The sequence below is a fragment of the Callorhinchus milii genome, unplaced genomic scaffold (genome assembly GCF_018977255.1).
Source record: "Callorhinchus milii isolate IMCB2004 unplaced genomic scaffold, IMCB_Cmil_1.0 Scaffold28, whole genome shotgun sequence".
Classification (NCBI taxonomy): domain Eukaryota; kingdom Metazoa; phylum Chordata; class Chondrichthyes; order Chimaeriformes; family Callorhinchidae; genus Callorhinchus; species Callorhinchus milii.
The window spans coordinates 234848-255496 of NW_024704769.1; the positions used below are offsets into that span (position 1 = coordinate 234848).

General features: G+C 47.8%; 1 protein-coding gene across 1 annotated transcript; it reads left to right on the top strand.

Annotated features, from left to right (window-relative positions):
• Positions 1-897: 897 nt before the first annotated feature.
• Positions 898-18188, top strand: gmcl1 (germ cell-less, spermatogenesis associated). Its single transcript, XM_007912052.2, has 14 exons — positions 898-1069; positions 1626-1749; positions 4743-4839; positions 5292-5389; positions 5871-5983; positions 6561-6626; positions 7417-7501; positions 8164-8254; positions 9581-9721; positions 10202-10271; positions 12301-12376; positions 13384-13529; positions 14186-14273; positions 17152-18188. The coding sequence occupies exons 1-14, from the start codon at positions 939-941 to the stop codon at positions 17290-17292; spliced, it is 1467 nt and encodes a 488-aa protein (XP_007910243.2). The 5' UTR covers positions 898-938; the 3' UTR covers positions 17293-18188.
• The last annotated feature ends 2461 nt before the right edge of the window (positions 18189-20649 follow it).

A 20649-nucleotide genomic window follows, 5' to 3' on the forward strand; every position in this document is an offset into this window, starting at 1 on the left:
GATCGGGGACGTCCTCGCTTTAAGCGGCTGCTGGCTCCTGATTGGCTGGTGGCGCCGCGGCCCGGCATGCCACGCGGCACAACATGGCGGCGCCGTCACCGTCACCGACCGTCAGATCAGCGTCAGAGCCGCGACCGCCCGACAGCCGCCACGTCACCGGCACTAACCGGCAAACACCCGCCGCTCACCGCCACTGACCCGCACAGCACCGGCACTTCCTGTCACTGACCGTCACCGTAACCCACAGTCACCGTCACTCATCGTCACCCACAGTCACCGTAACCCACAGTCACCGTAACCCAGAATCACTGTCACAGTCACCGACAGTCACCGTCACCGACAGTGACCATCACCCACAGTGACCGTCACCCACAGTGACCGTCACCCACAGTGACCGTCACCGTCAGTCACCGTCACCCACAGTGACCGTCACCGTCAGTCACCGTCACCCACAGTGACCGTCACCCACAGTGACCGTCACCCACAGTGACCGTCACCGTCAGTCACCGTCACCCACAGTCACCGTCACCGTCAGTCACCGTCACCCACAGTGACCGTCACCGTCAGTCACCGTCACCGTCAGTCACTGTCACCCACAGTGACCGTCACCCACCCGGGGTTACCGTCGCCCTCCCCTGACTGTTAACAGCCGTCAAATAAACCGGAGCAAACTAACCGTCACTAACGGTCAGTGACGGACTGTGTGTCGCTCCGCACCGCACAACACACCGGCAAATAGCCATCACCTCCTAACGATCACGTGACCGTCCACAGCAACTGCCAACAGCGCTCAAACAACTGTCAACCACCGTCAGCACCGCTCGAATAACCGCTAACGGTCACTAAACTGTCAACAACCGTCATCCACGGTCACAGCGAGACACTGACACACGGTGCCGAGGGGGTGAGGAGGGGGAGGGCGAGGGGGAGGGAGGGGGATGGGCTCTCTGGGCAGCCGGTTGAGTCTGCCCCGAGCACCCGTGTGCGAGTGTGAGCGGAGGAAGAGGAAGCGTGAGCAGGAGTGCGAGTGCTCGGAGAGCGAGGCCGAGGAGCTGAGCGTCCCACGCAGGTCGGTGACACCCCCCCCTCCCACCCCCCCACCCTGTCTGGCTGCTCCCCATTCCAGATGGACTGTTGTTAGGAAACTGTTTGGGGCTCACCCCCTCGTTCTCTCACCTCCAGGGTCAGGAGGTTGTGGGTTCAAGCCCCCTCTTCCCCCATGTCAGGGAGTCTGAGCCCAAAATTTTGTGAGCCCACAGTTTGCTTTGAGTGAGCTCGGCTGACTCCGGCCTCGGCCCTCGTCCCCTCTCCGTGCTTTCAGCCACAACTTCCTGAAACCCTGTCACTCTCCCCCTCAATCCCTCCGCCTCGCCCCCTCCCTCTCCTCTGGCTCGGGGTCAGACTCCGCCACTGTTGAGGGCTCTGGGACGCTACCCCACGTGAAGAGCGCAAACTGTTGTGATCTGAAACTCTAATGTTAGTTGTGCAATTGATTGATTGAACTCTTAGCCCCCCCTCAGTCTACAGACCACTCCCAAAGCTGGCAGGACATGAAGCCAAGTTTGCTGACCCCAACCCTAACCCTACACCTGTTCTGAACAGTTCCTTTTTTATTGTTGTTCCAGAAAGAAGCTGAAGAGCACATCCAAGTACATTTACCAGACCCTTTTCCTCGCCGGAGAGAACAGCGACATCACCATTTGCGCTCTGGGACAGGAATGGAACCTACACAAGATCTACCTGTGTCAGGTAGGGCTCCGCACCTCCTGTTTTCCAATTAAGATCCGTCAAAAGGTGGAGAGGATCGATATCGCAGCAACAGATGAGACCAATGAGACTATATTCACCTGGTCAGACCCAATATTTTTTTCCCTCATTTCAGACTCACCTACAAGTGGAAACAGCCTAAAACGTCCACCTTATCAAATTATTCATAAAAGATCCAATAATTTTCCAAATTAACTGGCCATTCATCTCGTGGTGGTTTATGGGATCTTGCTCTGTGGGAAGTGGCTGCTGTGTTTGCTTGTGAAAAGAATCACTACATTAGATAATAATCACTGTAACAACAACAACAAATTACTTTCACATCGGGAGGACGTCCCAAGGCACTGGACAGTCAGGGAGGGATTGGAACCCGAGCTGGGTGTTCGGATCAGAAGGGATTGGAGGTGGGGAGGGTGACTGAACGCGGTTGAAGGGAAGGGTCCTGAGACGTGCCTTGAAGGAGGCGAGGGAGGGAGCGACTCGAAGGGACTGTGAGTTCCAAAGGGTGGGGGCAGAGAGGCTGAAGGCCTGACCTCAGAATAAAGCATTTTAAGATATTCCAACGTAAAAAAATGCAAGTGCTTTTCTTTTCATCAGTGCATAGAAAATACCTTCCGTGGACCAGAAACCTTGCAAAAATATAGCAAGCTTGTTTTCTGCTAGGGGAGGAGGAATCCTGAATCCTGAATCTTATGAACATGCAACTGGCCCAGATCATTGGAATGCGGCTAAATTAAAAGGCGGAATTGTAGATAATGCAGAAATAGATGTTGCTATTCTCAGACCAAGCGACAGTTCAAATGCTATAGGATTCTGATTTAATTACTGAGCCTAAAAAGGGCACAGCAGGATGATGAAAAGGATTGGTTAAATAAAATCCTGTCCCAACAGTGGAGATCAATTACTGCGAGTCTCTGCTGTGTAATTTTCCAGACTGAAGGAAATCACACACAGCTCGTTTTCCAACCTTCAAGGCAAAGTTCCTGGCAGTGGTTTGACCTTAGCCGTAAGCAGATGCACCAGTTTTTTTTTAATGTGACTTAAAAATACACATCCGAGTGTTTGACCATCATTTGGTAGCCCTCTTGATGTCTGATAGTCTGCTGAGAACGCTGAAATGAATAGCCTTGTATTGTACAACATGATTGTCGTGGTTGCAGCTGCTAGTTACAACTTTAAAGACAGAGGTGTAGGCAGCTGCTGTGTTTTCATTGGCACAGGCTTTTAAAATCCCTTTCCACCCAGTCAACAAAGCGACTGAAAATAACCAACCTCCTTAAAGTTCTAGGAATTTCCATTCCATTGTAGAACACACACACCCTTCCTCTCTCCCCCTCACACGAGATGCAGAGCAGAAAAATAAACCCAGCTCGATTTGTCAATAAACTTCATTAAGTGACTGTTATGGCTTTCTTCCCCTTCTTTTCTCCCCTTCTAGTAGCTCAGTGGTTAGAGCATTTGCCTCGCAAGTGAGAGACCTGGGTTCGATTCCCAGCGGGGCGAAATGTTGGGCAAGTTTCCTTTGTCCACATGCCTCTGTTTACTGAGCAGTAAGTAGGAACCCGATTGTTAGTCAATCGGTGGATCACTTTTCCGGGGATAATAATTATTACCGGAGTAATAAATCCTTAAAAAAAGAATAAATCGGTCACTCAATCCACATCTTTTGTGGGACACTCCTGTGCTCAATTGGCTGCTGTGTTTTGCCTGCAAAACACACAGTCACTACACTTTACAATATATCCTGTGAAGCGTTTTGAGAAGTCTCAAAGACGTGATACGGCGCTATATCAAATGCCAGGATTATTATTATTATTATTATTACTTATATACAGTAGCACTTTCATCCGGGCAGGATGAGCATCACAAAGAGTTTCACAAAATTGAATGATAATTATGGAGGGACAGTTTAGAGGCTGTTTTGTAAGAGGCTTGGTTGTTTGAGCACCAGAGTTAGTAACTTCCTTAGCAAGAAGAAACATGAGGTTTATGCCCCTCAGTTGAACATAAAAAAAAGTTTCATAACTCTAAAAACAGAGAACAGAAAGTTTTTAAGATCAGTATCTTTAGATAAAAGGAACGTGATGAACGCAGGAGTGATGAAACAAGGAACATGAAAGGTCAAAACAAACTAATTCATGGAAATTAATAGGAACAGATGACAATAATGATAAAAATAATCCTTGTGTTTGATGTAGCAACAGCAAAAAAACAGGAACAAGGATTCAAGTTTCTGGAATCCTTAATAAAATATCTTACTGCGGAAATTGTGTCTTTCCAAACTAAATACTTGTAAAACTGAGTAAATATCAGTCGCCGCATCAGAGAACGTAAGTCAGGGACAGTAACTCCCTATGAAGCGTTTTGAGATGTTATAATAGTCCTGGCATTTGATACAGCGCCTTATCACGTTTTCGAGACGTCTCAAAGCGCTTCACAGGATACACTGTGAAGTGAATTGACAGTATATTTTATTGGGGGAAAATGGCTGCCAATTGCACAGTCATGGATTGAGTGATCCAATTTTTTTTTTGATTTTTATCCCCGGAAAAGTGATCTGACAATCAACTGACAACCGGGTTCCTACTGACTGCTGGTAAAGAGAGGTGTGTGTTTGAGTGTGTGGAGTAAGGAAACTTGCCCATCGCTTTACCCTGACCTGCTCAGGAATTGAACCCAGGTCCTCTCGCTTGCGACTGAGTGCTCTAACCACAAAACCGTAGGTATATTGCTGCTGTGTGCTGAAATGAATGATACCTTGATGCTTGTAATGTATTCTCAATCACTGCTGTGTACGCTTGATAAATGCCAAATCTAATTTCTCCCGATTTCACTCCTATACGGCCTGGCTCTAGTTTTAAGCTGATACACCCCACCCCTTGTTCTGGATTCCCCCATCCACCAGAGGAAATAGTTTGTCAAAGAAATCAGGCATGCTGTTCAGCCATTTGATTTGTATCTTTTGTGTTTTACAGTCTGGTTACTTTTCAAGTATGTTCAGTGGATCGTGGAAGGAGTCCAATATGAACTACATAGAGCTGGAGATCCCAGATCAGAACATCGACACTGAAGGTAAGCTTTTATTGCCAGTTCTCTTTTAACGTAGTGTTTATTTTTGACCAGCCGGGTGTCTGACACCTGCGCAAGCTCACCATATTTAAGAGTATCCAAACTAATCTGAGGTTTCCATGCTGTTTACCAGCAGTCAGTAGGAACCCGGTTGTTAGTCGATAGGCGGATCGCTTTTCCAGGGCTAATAATCCCTTCAAAAGAAAAAAANTGTGTTCAGTCAATCCACAGCTGTTTGTGGGACGCTGCTGTGCGCGATTAGCTGCCGCGTTTGGCCCACAAAACATACAGTCACTACACTTTACAGTATAGTCTGTGAAGCACTTTGAGATGCCTCAAAGACGTGATAAGGCGCTGTGTCACGCAGAGATTATTATTCTTTTCTGTTCAGGTTTCCCCCTGACCGAGGCATTTGTGACTTGACGAGAGACTTATTCCATTGTTGTTCCTCACAGCACTGCAGGTGGCTTTCGGCTCCTTGTACCGGGACGACGTGCTGATCCAGCCCAGTCGGGTGGTGACTATCCTGGCAGCGGCCTGCATGCTTCAGCTGGTGAGTGCCACACAAACCAGCCAATACAGACCATGGCGACAACTTGGGAGTCCTGTAGTGTAGCGCCAGCCGCTAGAGCCCTCGCATGTGTGTTGTTCATGTCCGGTGTGCCCTCCCCTCCCCCACCGTTCCACCATTGGCGCCCACGCTTTCAGCCAATATCGCCCCGAAACTCTTGTCACTCTCTCCCTCTATCCCTCCCTCCTTCCCCATCTTCATGTCGCGCCTGAAAACCTCCCTATCCGAGCCTACGGTCACCTCCCCCCGCTTTCCCCCGGCTCGGAGTTCAGCTCCGCCACTGCCAAGCACTCTGCGACGCTGCCCTGCGTGGGGGAGGGGCGGGGGGGTGGGGGGCTGTGTAACAAGTTGTTGTTGTGACAGTATTGATGAGTTCAGTGCTTTAGATAGCAACGGATGACACCTCCTGTGCCCTGCATTTTCACTCACACTCCCTGCCTTTCCTCCTGTTTAATTGCTGAAGGATGGTTTGATTCTACAATGCGGAGAGACCATGAAGGAGACAATCAGTTCAAAAACAGTCTGTGGCTTCTACACAGCAGCCGGTACCTATGGGCTGGATTCAGTCAAGCAAAAGTAAGTGGTCAAATTGGCTTTTCTGCTCGTCCTCTTCAGTCACATTGCTTTTATACAGTAAATCGGATTGCTCTTTACACCACTGGTGTAAAGTATTATTATCCCCAGCAGGGATAATAATAATAATAATAATAATAATCCTGGCATTTGACCAGAGCCTTATCGCGTCTTCGAGACGTCTCAAAGCGCTTCACAGGATACACTGTAAAGTGAACTGCCTGTGTGAAATCAAGCGCTCTGGGACGCAGCCCGGCGTGAGGGGCGCTATATAAATACAAGTTGTCGTATGTGTATTTTGTGGGTGAAAGCCGACAGCCAATTGTGCACAGCAGCGTCTCACAACAGCCGTGGGTTCAGTAACCAATTTTTTTTGATTATTAACCCGGAAAGCGATCCGACATTCGACTAACAACCAGGTTCCTACTTATTGCTGGGTAAACAGAGAGGAGTAAGGAAACTTGCCTAAGGTTTTGCCCTGCTGGGAATTGAACCCAGGTCCTCTTGCTTGCAAGGCGAGTGCTCTAACCACCGAGCTACAAGACTCCATGTATCTAATGTCTTTTCTCTTTTATTTCAGATGCCTTGAATGGCTTCTGAACAACTTAATGACTCACCAAAGCGTCGAACTCTTAAAGGAACTGAGGTAATTGACAATAACAGAGAATCCTTTTCCTGGATTGTCTGGCAGAACAGAACTGAATCCTGTTGCATGCTAACATGATTGCTGCTGAAATCCCCATTAAATGCCTTTGGTCATCACCCGACCCTTACCCATCCCCGCCCTCTACCCCTCCTGATCCCAACCCCAAGCTCAGGTGGGTATCCCTGACTCGTGACGTGAAAGGCGCTGTGTAAATGTCATGTGTTAAAAACATTAGAATCCGTTAGAATATACAGCACAGAAACAGGCCATTCGGCCCAACTGGTCTGTGCCGGTGTTTATGCTCCACATGATCCTCTTCCTGCCTTTCCTCAACTAAGCCTTCAAGCATAACCTTCTATTCCTTTCTCCCTCATGTACCTCTCCAGCTACCCCTTAAATACATCTGTGTTATTTGCCTCCACAATCCCTTGTGGTCGCAAATTCCACATTCCCACTACTCTCTGTGGGAAGAAATGTCTTCTTACTTCCCTATTTGATCTGGCCACTGGTTTTGGTCTCCACCACAAGCGGAAACATCGACCCTATCAAAACCTTTCATCATTTTAAAGACCTCTATCAGGTCACCCCTTACCCTCCTCTTTTCAAGTGAAAAGAGTCCAGGCATGTTCAGCCTTTCCTGATAGGTATGTTGTTGTTGATCGGTTACTGTGGCATTCACAATGTGTGTAGCTTTGATCACCAAAAATATCAATAGAGTCTGGAAATATTTGTTAACTACAATTGGTTTATCAGCAGCTACTCAACATATTCTGTCATTGTTTTGGTCCAGCATAGGCTTAATGGAGAAGCTGATCAGTTCCCCAGACTTGTTTGTGATGCAAGTCGAGATGGATGTGTACACGGCTCTGAAGAAGGTATTTGTATTTCACTGATGTTTTGCTGCTGTCAATCTGAAGCTCCAACGCGTGAAAGGGGTGATAATAGGATTAGAGAGGGAGGGGGAGAGAGAGAGAGAGGGAGAGCGCGAGAGAGACCAGGAAATGGGGTTAGAACACAAGTGGGGGAGCGAGCCCCAGCACAGACACGATGGAGAGAGAGAGAGAGCAGGGAATAATAATAATACTAATAATCCTTGCATTTGATATAGCGCTTTTCACATCGGGAGGACGTCCCAAAGCGCTTCACAGAACACACTGTAAAGTGAATTGACTGTATATTTGTGGGCGAACGCGGCAGCCAATTGCGCACAGCAATGTCCCACAAACAGTCGTAGATTGAAAATGAGCAATTTATTATTGTTTTTGGTTTTGGAGGGATTATTATTAGGCTCTGTGTGGAGTAAGGAAACTTGCCCAAGGTTTCGCCCTCTGCCTGGAATTGAACTCAGGTCTCTCACTTGCAAAGCGAGTGCTCTAACCACTGAGCTACAGGACTCGGTTAAGTAGAGAGTTCCAGTGGGGGAGCGAGCCCCAGCACAGACACGATGGAGAGAGAGAGAGAGCAGGGAATGGGGTTAGAGTAAAGAGCTCTACTCGATTGCAGGTTCTGTTTGAGCTAACCCTCCCTGTTTTCTCAGTGGATGTTCCTGCAGCTTGTGCCATCCTGGAATGGGTCTCTGAAGCAGCTGTTGACAGATGCAGATGCCTGGTTCACCAAATGCAGGAAGGGTGAGCTGTCTTTACTCACTGCTCACGGAAATCACTGGCTGTGGTGGTGTAGATTAATGCGGTTCTGCAGCCAATTGCGCACGGCAGAGTCCATACAAACACGTCGTGGATTGAGTGACCAAATTAATCTTTTTTTCTTCTTGGAGGGAGTATTACCCCCGGAAAAGCCACCCGCTAATCGACTAACAAGCGGGTTCCTACTGACTGCTGGTAAACAGAGCCGTGGGTGTGGAGTAAGGAAACTTGCCCCACGTTTCACCCTGACCCGCCCGGAATTGAACCCGGATCCTCTCGCTTGCGAGGCGAGGGCTCTAACCACTGAGCTAATGTGAGAATGTGGAATTCTCTGCCACAAAACATTGTTGAAGCTGAAACCACATCACATAATATTTTGACAGGGAATTAGATAGCTGAAAGGGTGAGACCATAGTTACGGTGACATAGTTCTTTTTATCAGTGGAATAGAGTGTTCTGTGCAGATTAATGGTCCATCAGTAATAAAGCAAACTGTAGCTTTGAGGTGCAGTACTTGCTGTGGTATATAAGGTGTATTGTCTTTCATTTCGAGAGGACTTCCAAGGCAATGTTCCGCAAACAAATCCCCCAAATAAAACCACTCCCTCCCTCCATGGCTGTCTGTGGGACAGCACCTTGGCGCTTTACAAATATAATCTTGTATTGTGTCACTTGCTGTGATTTGGCTCTTTCTCTCAGCCACCAGGAGAGAGAATTGCAGAGTGTTATAGCTCAGAAAGATACATTCCTTCATTAAACTTCTGCACTGTATATTTCTCCATATGAGTCAAGTGTGCCATCCTGGCACTCGCGCTCTCTCTCTCTCTCTCCTCCGAGTCAGAAGGTTGTGGGTTCAAGCCCCCACGTCAGGCTCACACAATCTAAGCTGATGCTCCACCTCAGCGCTGGGAAGTGGGTGTTGGATTGTCAGAGACCGTGCCGTTCGGGTGAGGCTTAAACCAAAGTCCCGTCTGCCTGTTCAGGTGGACGTTAAAGATGTCACACAACATTATTCAGAAAGAACAGTTCCTCTCTCTCCTGGTGTCCTGGGCAACAAACCCCCCAAATAAAATCGGTCACTCACTGCACAGCTGTTTGTGGGATACTGCTGTGCGCAAATGGCTGCCGCGTTTCACCCACACAATATACTATACGGTCAATTCACTCGACAGTATATCCCGTGAAGCGCTTTGAGACGTCTCGAAGACCTGATAAGGTGCTGTATCAAATGCAAGGATAATTATCCTAATTATTTGCGGTGCTGGAGAGGAGTAATGGTGGAGCTGTTGGCTTTCTCTTGTACACTCACAGACACCTACAGCTGTGGCAGTTTCCTGGACACAGAACAAGGGCAGCCCTACGCTACGGTCTTCAAGCATATTCGATTGCAGTACGTCATCAATGATCTGACCTCTGCTAAAATCATTGAACGGGACAGGATTATTTGCTCAGGTAGGTACCTGGGGATTTGACACACTGCAGTGACCCCATGCCATCATCCACATTCAGAGCTTCACATTGGTCAATACAACAACAACAACAGATTAGTGCCCTCCCTTCACCTCCCAGGGCGCTGGACAGTCGGGGCTTTTTTGGGACCCGAGCTGGGAGTTGGGGTCAGGAGGGGTGGAGGACAGGGCAGCAGTGGGGGTGGGAAGGTGGTCGAAGTCCCGGTCGAAGAGGAACGTCTTTAGATGGGACTTGAAGGAGGCAAAAGAGGGCGTGAGATCCAGAGGGTGGGGCGGGAAGTGCGGGAAAACTTGAAGCAGCCGGTGTCCGCCGAGCGGAGGGAGCGGACAGACTGATACAGGGTTAGGAGGTGGGAGAGGTAGGGTGGGAGCAAGTCAGTGACCGAGGTGAGAAGGTGATGTAGAATGCTCCGTGTGCTTGTTGCAATAATGTGGTCTATGTCTCTATGTCTCTGTCTCCTAGATTGGCTGTGTTCGGTGTACAAACAACAGTGGTTTGCGATGCTGAGGACAGAACAGGACAATGACTTGGGGTAGGTACTTGTGTTATAATAATAATAATCCTGGCATTTGACACAGCGCTTCATCACATCTTCGAGACGTCTCAAAGTGCTTCACAGGATACACTAAAGTGGATTGACTGTATATTTTGTGGGAGAATCGCGGCAGCCGATTGCGCACAGCAGCAACAACAACAAGATTCCATTTATAAAGCGCCTTTCACGTCAGGAGGACGTCCCAAGGCGCTGCACAGTTGGGTCATGACAAACAGCAGCGTCTCACAAACAGCCGTGGATTGAGGCGACCAATTTATTATTATTTATTTTTTTGAACGGTTTCTCCGTCTATCCTTAATTGGCAATCGCTGAGTTCTCGAATGGGCCCCGGTTTAAACACAATGACACGCTTGTGACAAAAAATACACAGTCACTACACTTTACAATGTATTCTGTGAAGCACTTTGAGACGTCTCAATGCCATGATGTGGCGCTGTATCAAACAGATTATTACTCCACGCGCCTAATAATAATCCCTCCAAAACCAAAAACAATAATAAATTGGTCATTTTCAATCTACGACTGTTTGTGGGACATTGCTGTGCGCAATTGGCTGCCGCGTTCGCCCACAAAATGTACAGTCAATTCACTTTACAGTGTGTTCTGTGAAGCGCTTTGGGACGTCCTCCCGACGTGAAAAGCGCTATATCAAATGCAAGGATTATTATTATTATTATTATTGTTGAAAATGACTGTTGTGCTTGCTTTCAGCCGGCATCAGTAACACTGCCAGCAAACAGCCTCTTGTTTTGCCTACGTATTTCTGGCAGTTAGTGAGAGGACTTGGTCGTTGTGTTTATCACCGTAAACAAAGCGGAACACTCTCCAGGTGAAGGTTGATTGTGCGGAGTCGAGTCTGGGCTTGCACTCCTCTGACACCGCGTTTGAGCAGTGAGGCAGAGAGACAAGCGTCACAGCATTGAAACAATGCACATTTCCCGAGTAAAACATCAAAACTTTACCCTGCCACATGCTCCTTGTACAGGTACTCAACCTGGTACCTACCATCCACCTGGTGAGGGCTCAAACCCTCTCAGCTCCAGTTAACACTGCAATCCAAAGCCCTAACGGACAAGCAGTGGGAAAGCTTGGCCAGACAGCGATATCAATAGCAAGCTGTCCGGTTTAGCTGGGTTGACTCATGGCGCACACTCTTATTCGGATTTCCGATCCCTGAGTTCGAAATATGACCCATCAATCCAAATTGGTGCAACAGAATTTATGAAACAATAGTTGAAATACAAACAATTACAGAATTAAAGGCATATTTACCAATTCAGAGGATCCTGTTACACTTGTGGGCAGTTCCTTGCAGCAACTTAATTTCCCATCTCTCTCTAACTCCTTTGGCCACTGCCCAGAATCCTTGCAAAGCTCTATCTTATACCTAAACTGATCTCAGTTTGTTCCGTTCATGTAAAACATGGATTCAATGGTGTGACAAATCACAGCCCTTCTAGTCTGATTATTGACCTTTTTACCCCAATCCTGGTTTATCTCGTGTCTTCCCCCACAGCCCCTCGGCTATCCGGTACCGGCCTCTTCCAGCTGGTTTAAGCTATTCATACTGACCTCCAGTAACACGTAGTTTGCGACTACACTTTCAGCTTTGCAAGCAGTTGTCTTTTACTTTGCGCACAACCTTAGTTCCTTTAAGTAAGCATATTCTAACACTCTGGGCTCCCCCCAAGCCTTGGCTCTTGCCAACCTGCGCCTAATACTGTCCAGAATTAGGTAAGCAGAAGGCGTCCTTCCAGGGAGAGAGAGAGAGAGAGAGAGAGAGAGCGCATTCCATTCCAACAGTCTATCGCTGGGATTTCCATGTGTAGGTGGGCTGTGGGGAATTCTCAGCTTGGTTTGGAGCTCTTAAGCAATCGTGATGGGTTTCCTTCTGGTTATGTCAGACACACCCGGCTGACCACAAAAAAATAACACCCCTAACTTCCCTGGGGTTCCGCACAACGAAGTCGTTTTTTTTTAATGGCCTTCAATTCTACCACTCCAGCCCGAAGGAAATCAACAAGGAGGATTTCGAAATGCACAGCATGCGGTGTGGGAGGAAGCTGGGCAAGGACGGAGATGTGAGTCTGCCATTTGCTGTCAAAATTATTCATCATTACGCATTCTAGGGCCAATATTCTGACTGTTTGGTCAGCGTTTTGCTGATCTGGAGTTTGGTGAGGAGTTCCTGGAATGTGTGTGGTGTATTTGAGGAGACGGACCCGAGGGGAGGGGGGATGGCGGGGGAGAGGATCTGCAGACTCGTCCGATTCCACTGGCTCCCCATCACTCAGAGGATACAGTTCAAGACCCTGGTCCTCACTTTCAAAGCCCTCCTTGGCCTTGCTCCCCACGACCTCCGTGATTTCCTAACCTCCTACCAACCTGTCCGCTCCCTCCGCTCAGCGGCTCCAGCCTGCACGTTACCCGCCTCGTTCGCCCCATCATTGGCGGCCGGGCCTTCAGCCTCTCTGCCCTCACCCTCTGGAACTCCATCCCACAGTCCCTCCGCCTCGCCCCCTCCCTCGCCTCCTTCAAGACCCATCTCAAGACCCTCCTCTCAAGACCCTCCTCTTCAACCAACCGAGCTTTCGGTCACCCTCCTACCCCCCACGCTCCCTGTCCTCCACTCCATCCTGTTCCCAGTCCCCAGCTCGATGCAGTTCCCTGACTGTCCAGTGCCTTGGAACACTCTCCTGATGTGAAAGGCGCTGTGTAAATGTCATGTGTTGTTGAACCAGACTGTATATGTGCGGTGGGGATGTAATGCCACTTCCTGTCACTGGAGGGCGATGTTGTCTGTCGGGCATTGGAAGCTCAGACAGTGATGTTGGGCTGATTGCTGCAAATTGTTGGAGGACATAAGACTCCAAATTCCTCCCAGTCTTTGCCCTTAGTTCATTGTCTTAGAACAAATAATAATAATAATCTTTGGGTTTGACACAGCGCCTCATTACGTCTTCGAGACGTCACCAAGCTCTTTGCAGGATAAAGTGGAGTGACTGTGTTTTGTGGGCAATATGATGATGATGATGATGATGATACAAGGCAAGGCACTGCAGTAATTGGCTGGTGTTTCTCCCCCCAGTATTGCTGGCGTTGGACAGGCTTCAGCTTTGGGTTTGACCTGCTGGTGACTTATACCAATCGCTTTATCATATTCAAGAGGAACACGCTCAGCCAGCCCTGCAACGGAGCAGTCAGCTTACTGCCCCACAGAAACATCGCCTACAGGTAAGAGGAGCCCCTTACCATCACAGAACAATTTGAGAGAGAGTAAGGGGTGCAGGTGGGCGAGCGGGGGGAGATGTAGTGAGTCGGTGGGCATGAAGAGGAAGATGTTGCCAGGCAGTTTGTGTGGATGTTTACCTCCATACTGTTTGTATTGCATCTGTCCATCGCTTTCTCTCGCCCCCGGCTGTGATGAGCTGAGGAGGCACAACCCCTGAGACACCACCCTGCGTGGAGGGCGCTATATAAGTGCAAGTTGTTGTTGATGCAATAATTCTTCTCCTTCACACCTTTGTCACTTCCAGCCTTGGTTTACTCAAACAAATTATTATTTGCAGTTGACATTAACGCAGGGCATAATATCATGGAAATTTGAGCAGGTGCGTACGACAAGAGCATAAATAACATACAGGAAGATCTGGGGACAGTTAGTGTGAGCTCAATCAAGTCCCTGATGTGGGGCTTGAACCCACAGCCTTGTAACCCAGAGGTAAGGGATTCTTGTAACTAAGCCAGACTGGCAACTGTGAAACAACACAGATCTTACAGAAAACAAAGCGAGGCATTGTACGTTGCACAATGGGTACCGAGGGCTTAAAAACACTTGTTGAATCATCATTATCTGTGGCCTTGCTCAATGTGAACATTATCTCTCGCAGATTAAGACTGGCATCTTTTGACAGCAATGGGAAAGTCGTCTGTAGTCGGACAGCTGGTTACCAGGTTCTGTCATTGGAGAAAGATCAGGTACAGTCATGGGAAGTAACTGGATATCTTGAGAAAAAGGTTGTGATGTTAATCACGAGGGAGATCTATTGTGGCCGGCATTAAGGAGCTCTGTGATTATTCAGATGAATGTGTCTGACTTAGACAAGGCTGATCTGTCAGCGTTTCACACACACACATGCAAGGGATTGCTAGCCGAGGAATCAGGTGAGAGGTTAGAAGGATGCTCTTCAGTCACTGTAAGGGTTTGGAATTGATTTGCACGAGTGGCTTTTGATGCTGGGTCAATAGAATGGTTCAAAGGGAACTCGATCAGCACCTGAGCAGTAATGACATTAGGGCACATGGGGAGAGAGAGAGTTGGAGAGTGGAATTTGTTTTATTTTCAATAATAATAATAATAATACTGGAGCAGTCTAATCACTTTCCCCAGCGCTTTCCCTTGTCGTGTGTGTGTTGCTACTCACACCCCCACTGGAGCTTTCAATTGGCAATGTTATGTTTTGGGGAGTCCGTATTTCAGTGGTTAGAGCCCTCGCCTCGCAAGTGAGAGGACCTGGGTTTGATTCCCGGGTGGGTCAGGGTGAAATGTTAGACAAGTTTCTTTACTGCTCACACACACGCCTCTGTTTAGCAGCAGTCAGTAGGAACCTGGTTGTTAGTCGATTGTCGGATCACTTTTCCAGAGATAATAATCCCTTCAAAAAAATAATATTAAATGGATACCTCAATCCACAACTGTTTGTGGAATGCTGCTGTGCGCAGTTGGTTTCGCCCACAAAACATTCACTCTACAGTATATTCCGTGAAGCGCTTTGAGACGTCCCAAAGACGTGATAAGGCGCTACGTCAAATGCAAGGATTATTATTGTTATCATAATATTTGTGTTCAGTAATGTGGTTGAGATACACGAGTTAAAGTCAAGAGTGGTGACTGTTTTGGTAGGCAAATAAAATACACACTTGTACCAGCAAAACCTCGAAATATTTGTGAAATGAATACGCTCTTTAAACTGGAGTAGTTTTGTTCAGGGCACAGGGAGAAAACACCCTGCTCTCCTCCCAACAGTGTCATGGGATTTCTAATGTTCACCTGAACAGGCACAGACAGGACTTGATCTAATGTTATGAGCAGATAGAGCGAGAAACCGTTTCCATTTGCTGGTGGGTCGATGATCAGAGGACACAGATTGAAGATAATTGGCAAAAGAACCAGAGATTTTTTACACAGAGTTGTTAGGATCTGGAATGCACGGCCTGAAAGGCGGGTGGGAGTAGATTTTAAAATAACTTTCAAAAGGGAATTGTATAGGGTCTTGAAAGGAAAAAATTACAGGGCTATGGGGCAAGAGCGGGGGAGTGGGGTGAGCTGCTTTGTTGAGCTGACACATTAAACCTGTTTATGCCAGCATCTTATCGCTTAAGTCTCGAAATTAATGTATTTCAGTTGTAGGTGGAATGAAACGAATTTAAGAGAAAATTTGGAATAAACATTTTCTGTCTGGGTATCAGCCCACAAACTATACAGTCACTACACTTTACGGTATCTTCTGTGAAGCGTTTTGAGACTCTCAAAGACGTGATAAGGCGCTGCGTCAAATGCAAGGATTATTATTATTATTAGGGAATTGGTACTTAAAAAGGAAAAATGTGTAGGACTAGTTGGGGTAAGAGCGGGGGAGTGGGACTAGTTGAGGTAAGAGCGGAGGGAGTAGGACTAGTTGGTGTAAGAATGGGGGAGTGGGACTAGTTGGGGTAAGAGCGGGGGGAGTGGGACTAGTTGGGGTAAGAGTGGGGGAGTGGGACTAGTTGAGGTAAGAGCGGAGGGAGTAGACTAGTTGGGGTAAGAATGGGGGAGTGGAACTAGCTGGTGTAAGAGCGGGGGAGTGGGACTAGTTGGGGTAAGAGTGGGGGAGTGGGACTAGTTGGGGTAAGAGTGGGGGAGTGGGACTAGTTGAGGTAAGAGCGGAGGGAGTAGGACTAGTTGGTGTAAGAATGGGGGAGTGGGACTAGTTGGGGTAAGAGCGGGGGAGTGGGACTAGTTGGGGTAAGAGTGGGGGAGTGGGACTAGTTGGAGTAAGAGTGAGGGAGTGGGCTAGTTGGGGTAAGAGCGGTGGAGTGGGACTAGTTGGGATAAGAGCAGGGGGAGTGGGGATTAGTTGGGGTAAGAGTGGGGGGAGTGGGACTAGTTGGGGTAAGAGCGGGGGGAGTGGGGACTAGTTGGGGTAAGAGCAGGGGAGTGGGACTAGTTGGGGTAAGAGTGGGGGTGTAGTGGGACTAGTTGGGGTAAGAGTGGGTGAGTGGGGAGGAGTTGGGGTAAGAGTGGGGGAGTGGGACTAGTTGGGGTAAGAGTGGGGGAGTGGGGAGGGGTTGGGGTAAGAGTGGGGGAGTGGGAGGGTTGGGGTAAGAGTGGGGGAGTGGGGAGGGGTTGGGGTAAGAGTGGGGGAGTGGGGAGGGGTTGGGGTAAGAGTGGGGGAGTGGGGAGGGGTTGGGGTAAGAGTGGGGGAGTGGGGAGGGGTTGGGGTAAGAGTGGGGGAGTGGGGAGGGGTTGGGGTAAGAGTGGGGGAGTGGGAGGGTTGGGGTAGAGTGGGGGAGTGGGGAGGGGTTGGGGTAAGAGTGGGGGAGTGGGACTAGTTGGCAGCTCTTCCAAAGAGTCAGCAGCACAGGTACGATGGGCCAAATGGCCTCCTTCTGTGCTGTAAGATTCTACGATTCTATCATTAATAATAATAATAATGGCACTTGACCCGGAACCTCATCACGTCTTTGAGATGTCTCAAAGCGCTTCACAGGATACACTGTAAAGTGTAGTGACTGTGTGTTTTTGTGGGCGTAATTGTACTGTGCGCCTTTTTCCTTTGACGCATGTCTTTCCCCCCGACTCGTGTTGGACACAAAGGAACAGATCGTGTTGAATCTGGACAGCAGACTCCTTATCTTCCCGCTCTACATCTGCTGCAACTTCCTGTACACATCGCCAGGAGCCAAACCCGAGAGCGGAGACGAGACGGTTAACCCCGAAAACTCCGGGCTGGCCTGAGAGCAAGAGAGAGGGAGGGAGGGAGGGAGGAGAGAGAGCGCAGGCCCACTCTTCAGACTCCCCAACCAACAGCAACAGGAAAGCCTCTGCATTTATTGTAGGAGACATTTGAGGTCTTGTTCGTTCACCGCAGTGGCTCCAGAGAGCAATTGTTCCCAAGGGAAACGAAGAAGCTCTGCACGGACTGTGTGTGTTGTTTATTTTGTTTTCCCCCCTTTGTATAGTTTGTTTTTTAAAAGCAGAAGTGCCTCAGCCCGGGATTGGGAGCTGCTCCGTATGGAGTTCACCCTGAAGCCCGACTTACACTCGAGGGATGTTACCGTTAGTTTGGCCGGAGATGCCTTGAAACAAACTTGTATTGTCTGCCGTGTTGGACTACAGTGCAGTCCGTCAGAACGTTTCCAGAACTCGTGCCTCCAGCTATCAGACTACCACCTTCGCACGGCGACACCGACAGACCTTCTTTGTGGGTTATTAGAGAGTGTGAACCGCGAAGCGCTTTGAGACCTCTCGAAGACGTGACAAGGCACTGCATCAAATGCAAGGATTATTATATTCCGAATACACTAAAATACACGAATGGAGAGTTTTCCCGTTAATCCATGCCAGTTTAGCAATCTCCGACAAGCACACAGGCCCCAAATTCCTTACGGTCTTCGTCTTGAGGTTGAAACACGATCTTAGATATTGTGCGTTGGATTATTAAATGTCTGTATTTTTGACAGTCGGTTTTCCTGCGGCTCTTTCGAAGAACTACGTGATTTTAAATCTTACTCTGATGGGCTTCAGGTGAGGTGTCAGTCGGCCCGGCTCAGCGCACTTACCTTGCAGTCAGAAGCTTGCGCATTCAGCCACCCTTTGGAACTCCATCCCACACTCCCTTCGCCTTACCCCCCTCCCTTGCCTCCTTTAAGGCACGTCTCAGACCTTCCTCTTCGACCAACTGCACCTTCAGTCACCCTCCTACCCCCCACCCTCCTTACCTCCCCACCCTCCCTACCTCCCCACCCTCCCTATCCCCCCACCCTCCCTACCCCCCACCCTCCCTATCCCCCCACCCTCCCTGCCCTCCTGATCCCAACTCCCAGCTTGGGTCCAAATCTCTGACAGTCCAGCGCCTTGGGACGTCTTCCCAACATGAAAGGCTCTGTGTAAATGTCATTTGTTCATACACTATGTAGAGTCCTGTAGTTCAGTGGTTAGAGCTCTTGCCTTGCAAGCGAGAGACCTGGGTTTGATTCCCGGGTGGGCAGCGCAACTTTCTTTACTCCACACACGCGCATTGGTTACCCAGCAACCGGTTGTTAGTCAATTAGCGGATCACTTTTCCGCGCGGTAATAATTCCTTCCAAAAATAATAACAATAATAATTTGGTCACTTCAATCCTCGAATGTACACAATTGGCTGCTGCGTTTTGCCCACAAAATACACAGTCAATTTACTTTATATTCTGTGAAGCGCTTTGAGGCGTCTCGAAGCTGTGATAAGGCGCTGTATCAAATGCAAGGATTTTTATTATCATTATCATTGAAAAAGAGAAGAGAGTGTCTCTCTCCCAGTGTCCAGGCCAACAATTAAATCAGTCATTCATTTGTGTTGTGACTGTTTGTAGGACATTGCCAACAAACACACAGACAGTCACTACACTTGACAATAGTCACTGGTGAAGCACTTTGAGACATAATGTTAAAGGCAAATATGTCAACTGTAGAGATTATTTATTATTACCATGAGGAACGAGGTGTGTCTGGCCCCTCTTTGTCTTTCTGTCCCATTGCTCCATCTGTAATTCACTGATATTTTAAGCTTAGACGATTGATGTAAATACAATACAAAATTACATTTGTATAGCGCCTTTCACATCAAATTGTTGTCCAATGTGCATAAGAGCTCAGCATTGCATATTCTCTCTCTTCAATATCCATATATATTTGGTATTTTAAATACAATTAATTTTATCAAACTTGAACACAAAGTGATATTTATCCTCATTACAATTATTTCCAGGGCTTCTGTTTTTTGGTGTTTTATTCATATAATTTTCCTTTTTCTTATTTTATTTAAAAAACCTCAATCAGATCATCCCTCTACCTTCTGAACTCAAGGGAATAGAGACAAGGTTTCTGCAACCTGTCCTCATAATTCAACCCTTTAAGCCCTAAATTAAATCACTGTTTATAGGATATTTCGTCCCCAAATATACAGTCACTACTTTACAGTATATTCTGTGAAGCACTTTGAGACATCTCGAAGACGTAATAAAGCGCTATATCAAATGCCAGGATTATTATTATTATAAACAGTGATTTTTTTGTTGTATCGAGGGGTGTTTTAGCTGCGTTTATCTGTTAAAAGTAAAAATCAGAAGCCCTGATTATTTCTTACCACACTTTGTAACTACCTCCTTTTAGTTACAGTGTAATAAGTAGAATTTAATTTCTTTTCTGGTTCTCCCGACTCCCCCTCGCAACAAGGAGACCTGCGGGGAAATGCAAGTTGGGGAATAATTGTGTGATTTTATTTCATTTTAAAATGGCAGCAGCCAAGGTCTCCCCGTGTGTTTGACATTATTCTGTACTCTGTCATCATTAAATGGATTTGTTTTGCTTCCAAACATTTGACTTGTTTCTCAATGATGCCCAGAGGATTACACGGTGATTTTGGCTTTGCACTGTACATTTCCAGTATAGTCCTGTAGCTCAGGGGTTAGAGCACTCGCCTCACCAGCGAGAGGTTCTGGGTTTGATTCCCGGGTGGGTCCGGGCGAAACATTGGGAAAGTTTCCTTACTCTACACGCACACACACACACGCGCGCCTCTGTTTACCAGCAGTCAGTAGGAACCCGGTTGTTAGTTGATTGGCGGATCACTTTTTGGGGGATAATCCCTCGAAAAATAATACTAATAATATGGTCACTGGATCCACGCCTGTTTGTGGGACGCTGCTGTGCGCAATTGGCTGCCACAATTTGCCCACAAATATCCAGTCAATTCACTTTACAGTGTACCTCGTGAAGCGCTTTGCGACGTCTCGAAGATGTGATGAGGCGCTGTGTCAATGCGAAGATTATTATCATTATAGACTTCTTCAAATTTCAGATATTGGAAAATTCTTAAATTCAGTTCTCTGTAGATTACAGAAATACTGAAATACTAAGGAAACAACAGCAGCAATTAATTACAAGGCGTCCCAAGGCGCTGGACAGTCAGGGGCTTGGACCCGAGCTGGGGGTTGGCATCAGAGAAAGGGTGGAGGGCACGGAGGGTGGGGATAGGAGCGTGGGCGAAGGCACGACCGAAGAGGAGGGTCTTGAGATGGGCCTTGAAGGATCAAGAGAAGGAGCGAGTGTATTATA

What these genes read in the sequence shown, in the direction of transcription:
- gmcl1 (XM_007912052.2), top strand. Translation starts at nt 939, where the DNA reads ATGGGCTCTCTGGGCAGCCGGTTGAGTCTGCCCCGAGCACCCGTGTGC. An exon ending in GAACTCTTAAAGGAACTGAG is followed by an intron (nt 6,627 to 7,416) that starts GTAATTGACAAT and finishes GTTTTGGTCCAG; the next exon opens with CATAGGCTTAATGGAGAAGC. An exon ending in GAACAGGACAATGACTTGGG is followed by an intron (nt 10,272 to 12,300) that starts GTAGGTACTTGT and finishes CTACCACTCCAG; the next exon opens with CCCGAAGGAAATCAACAAGG.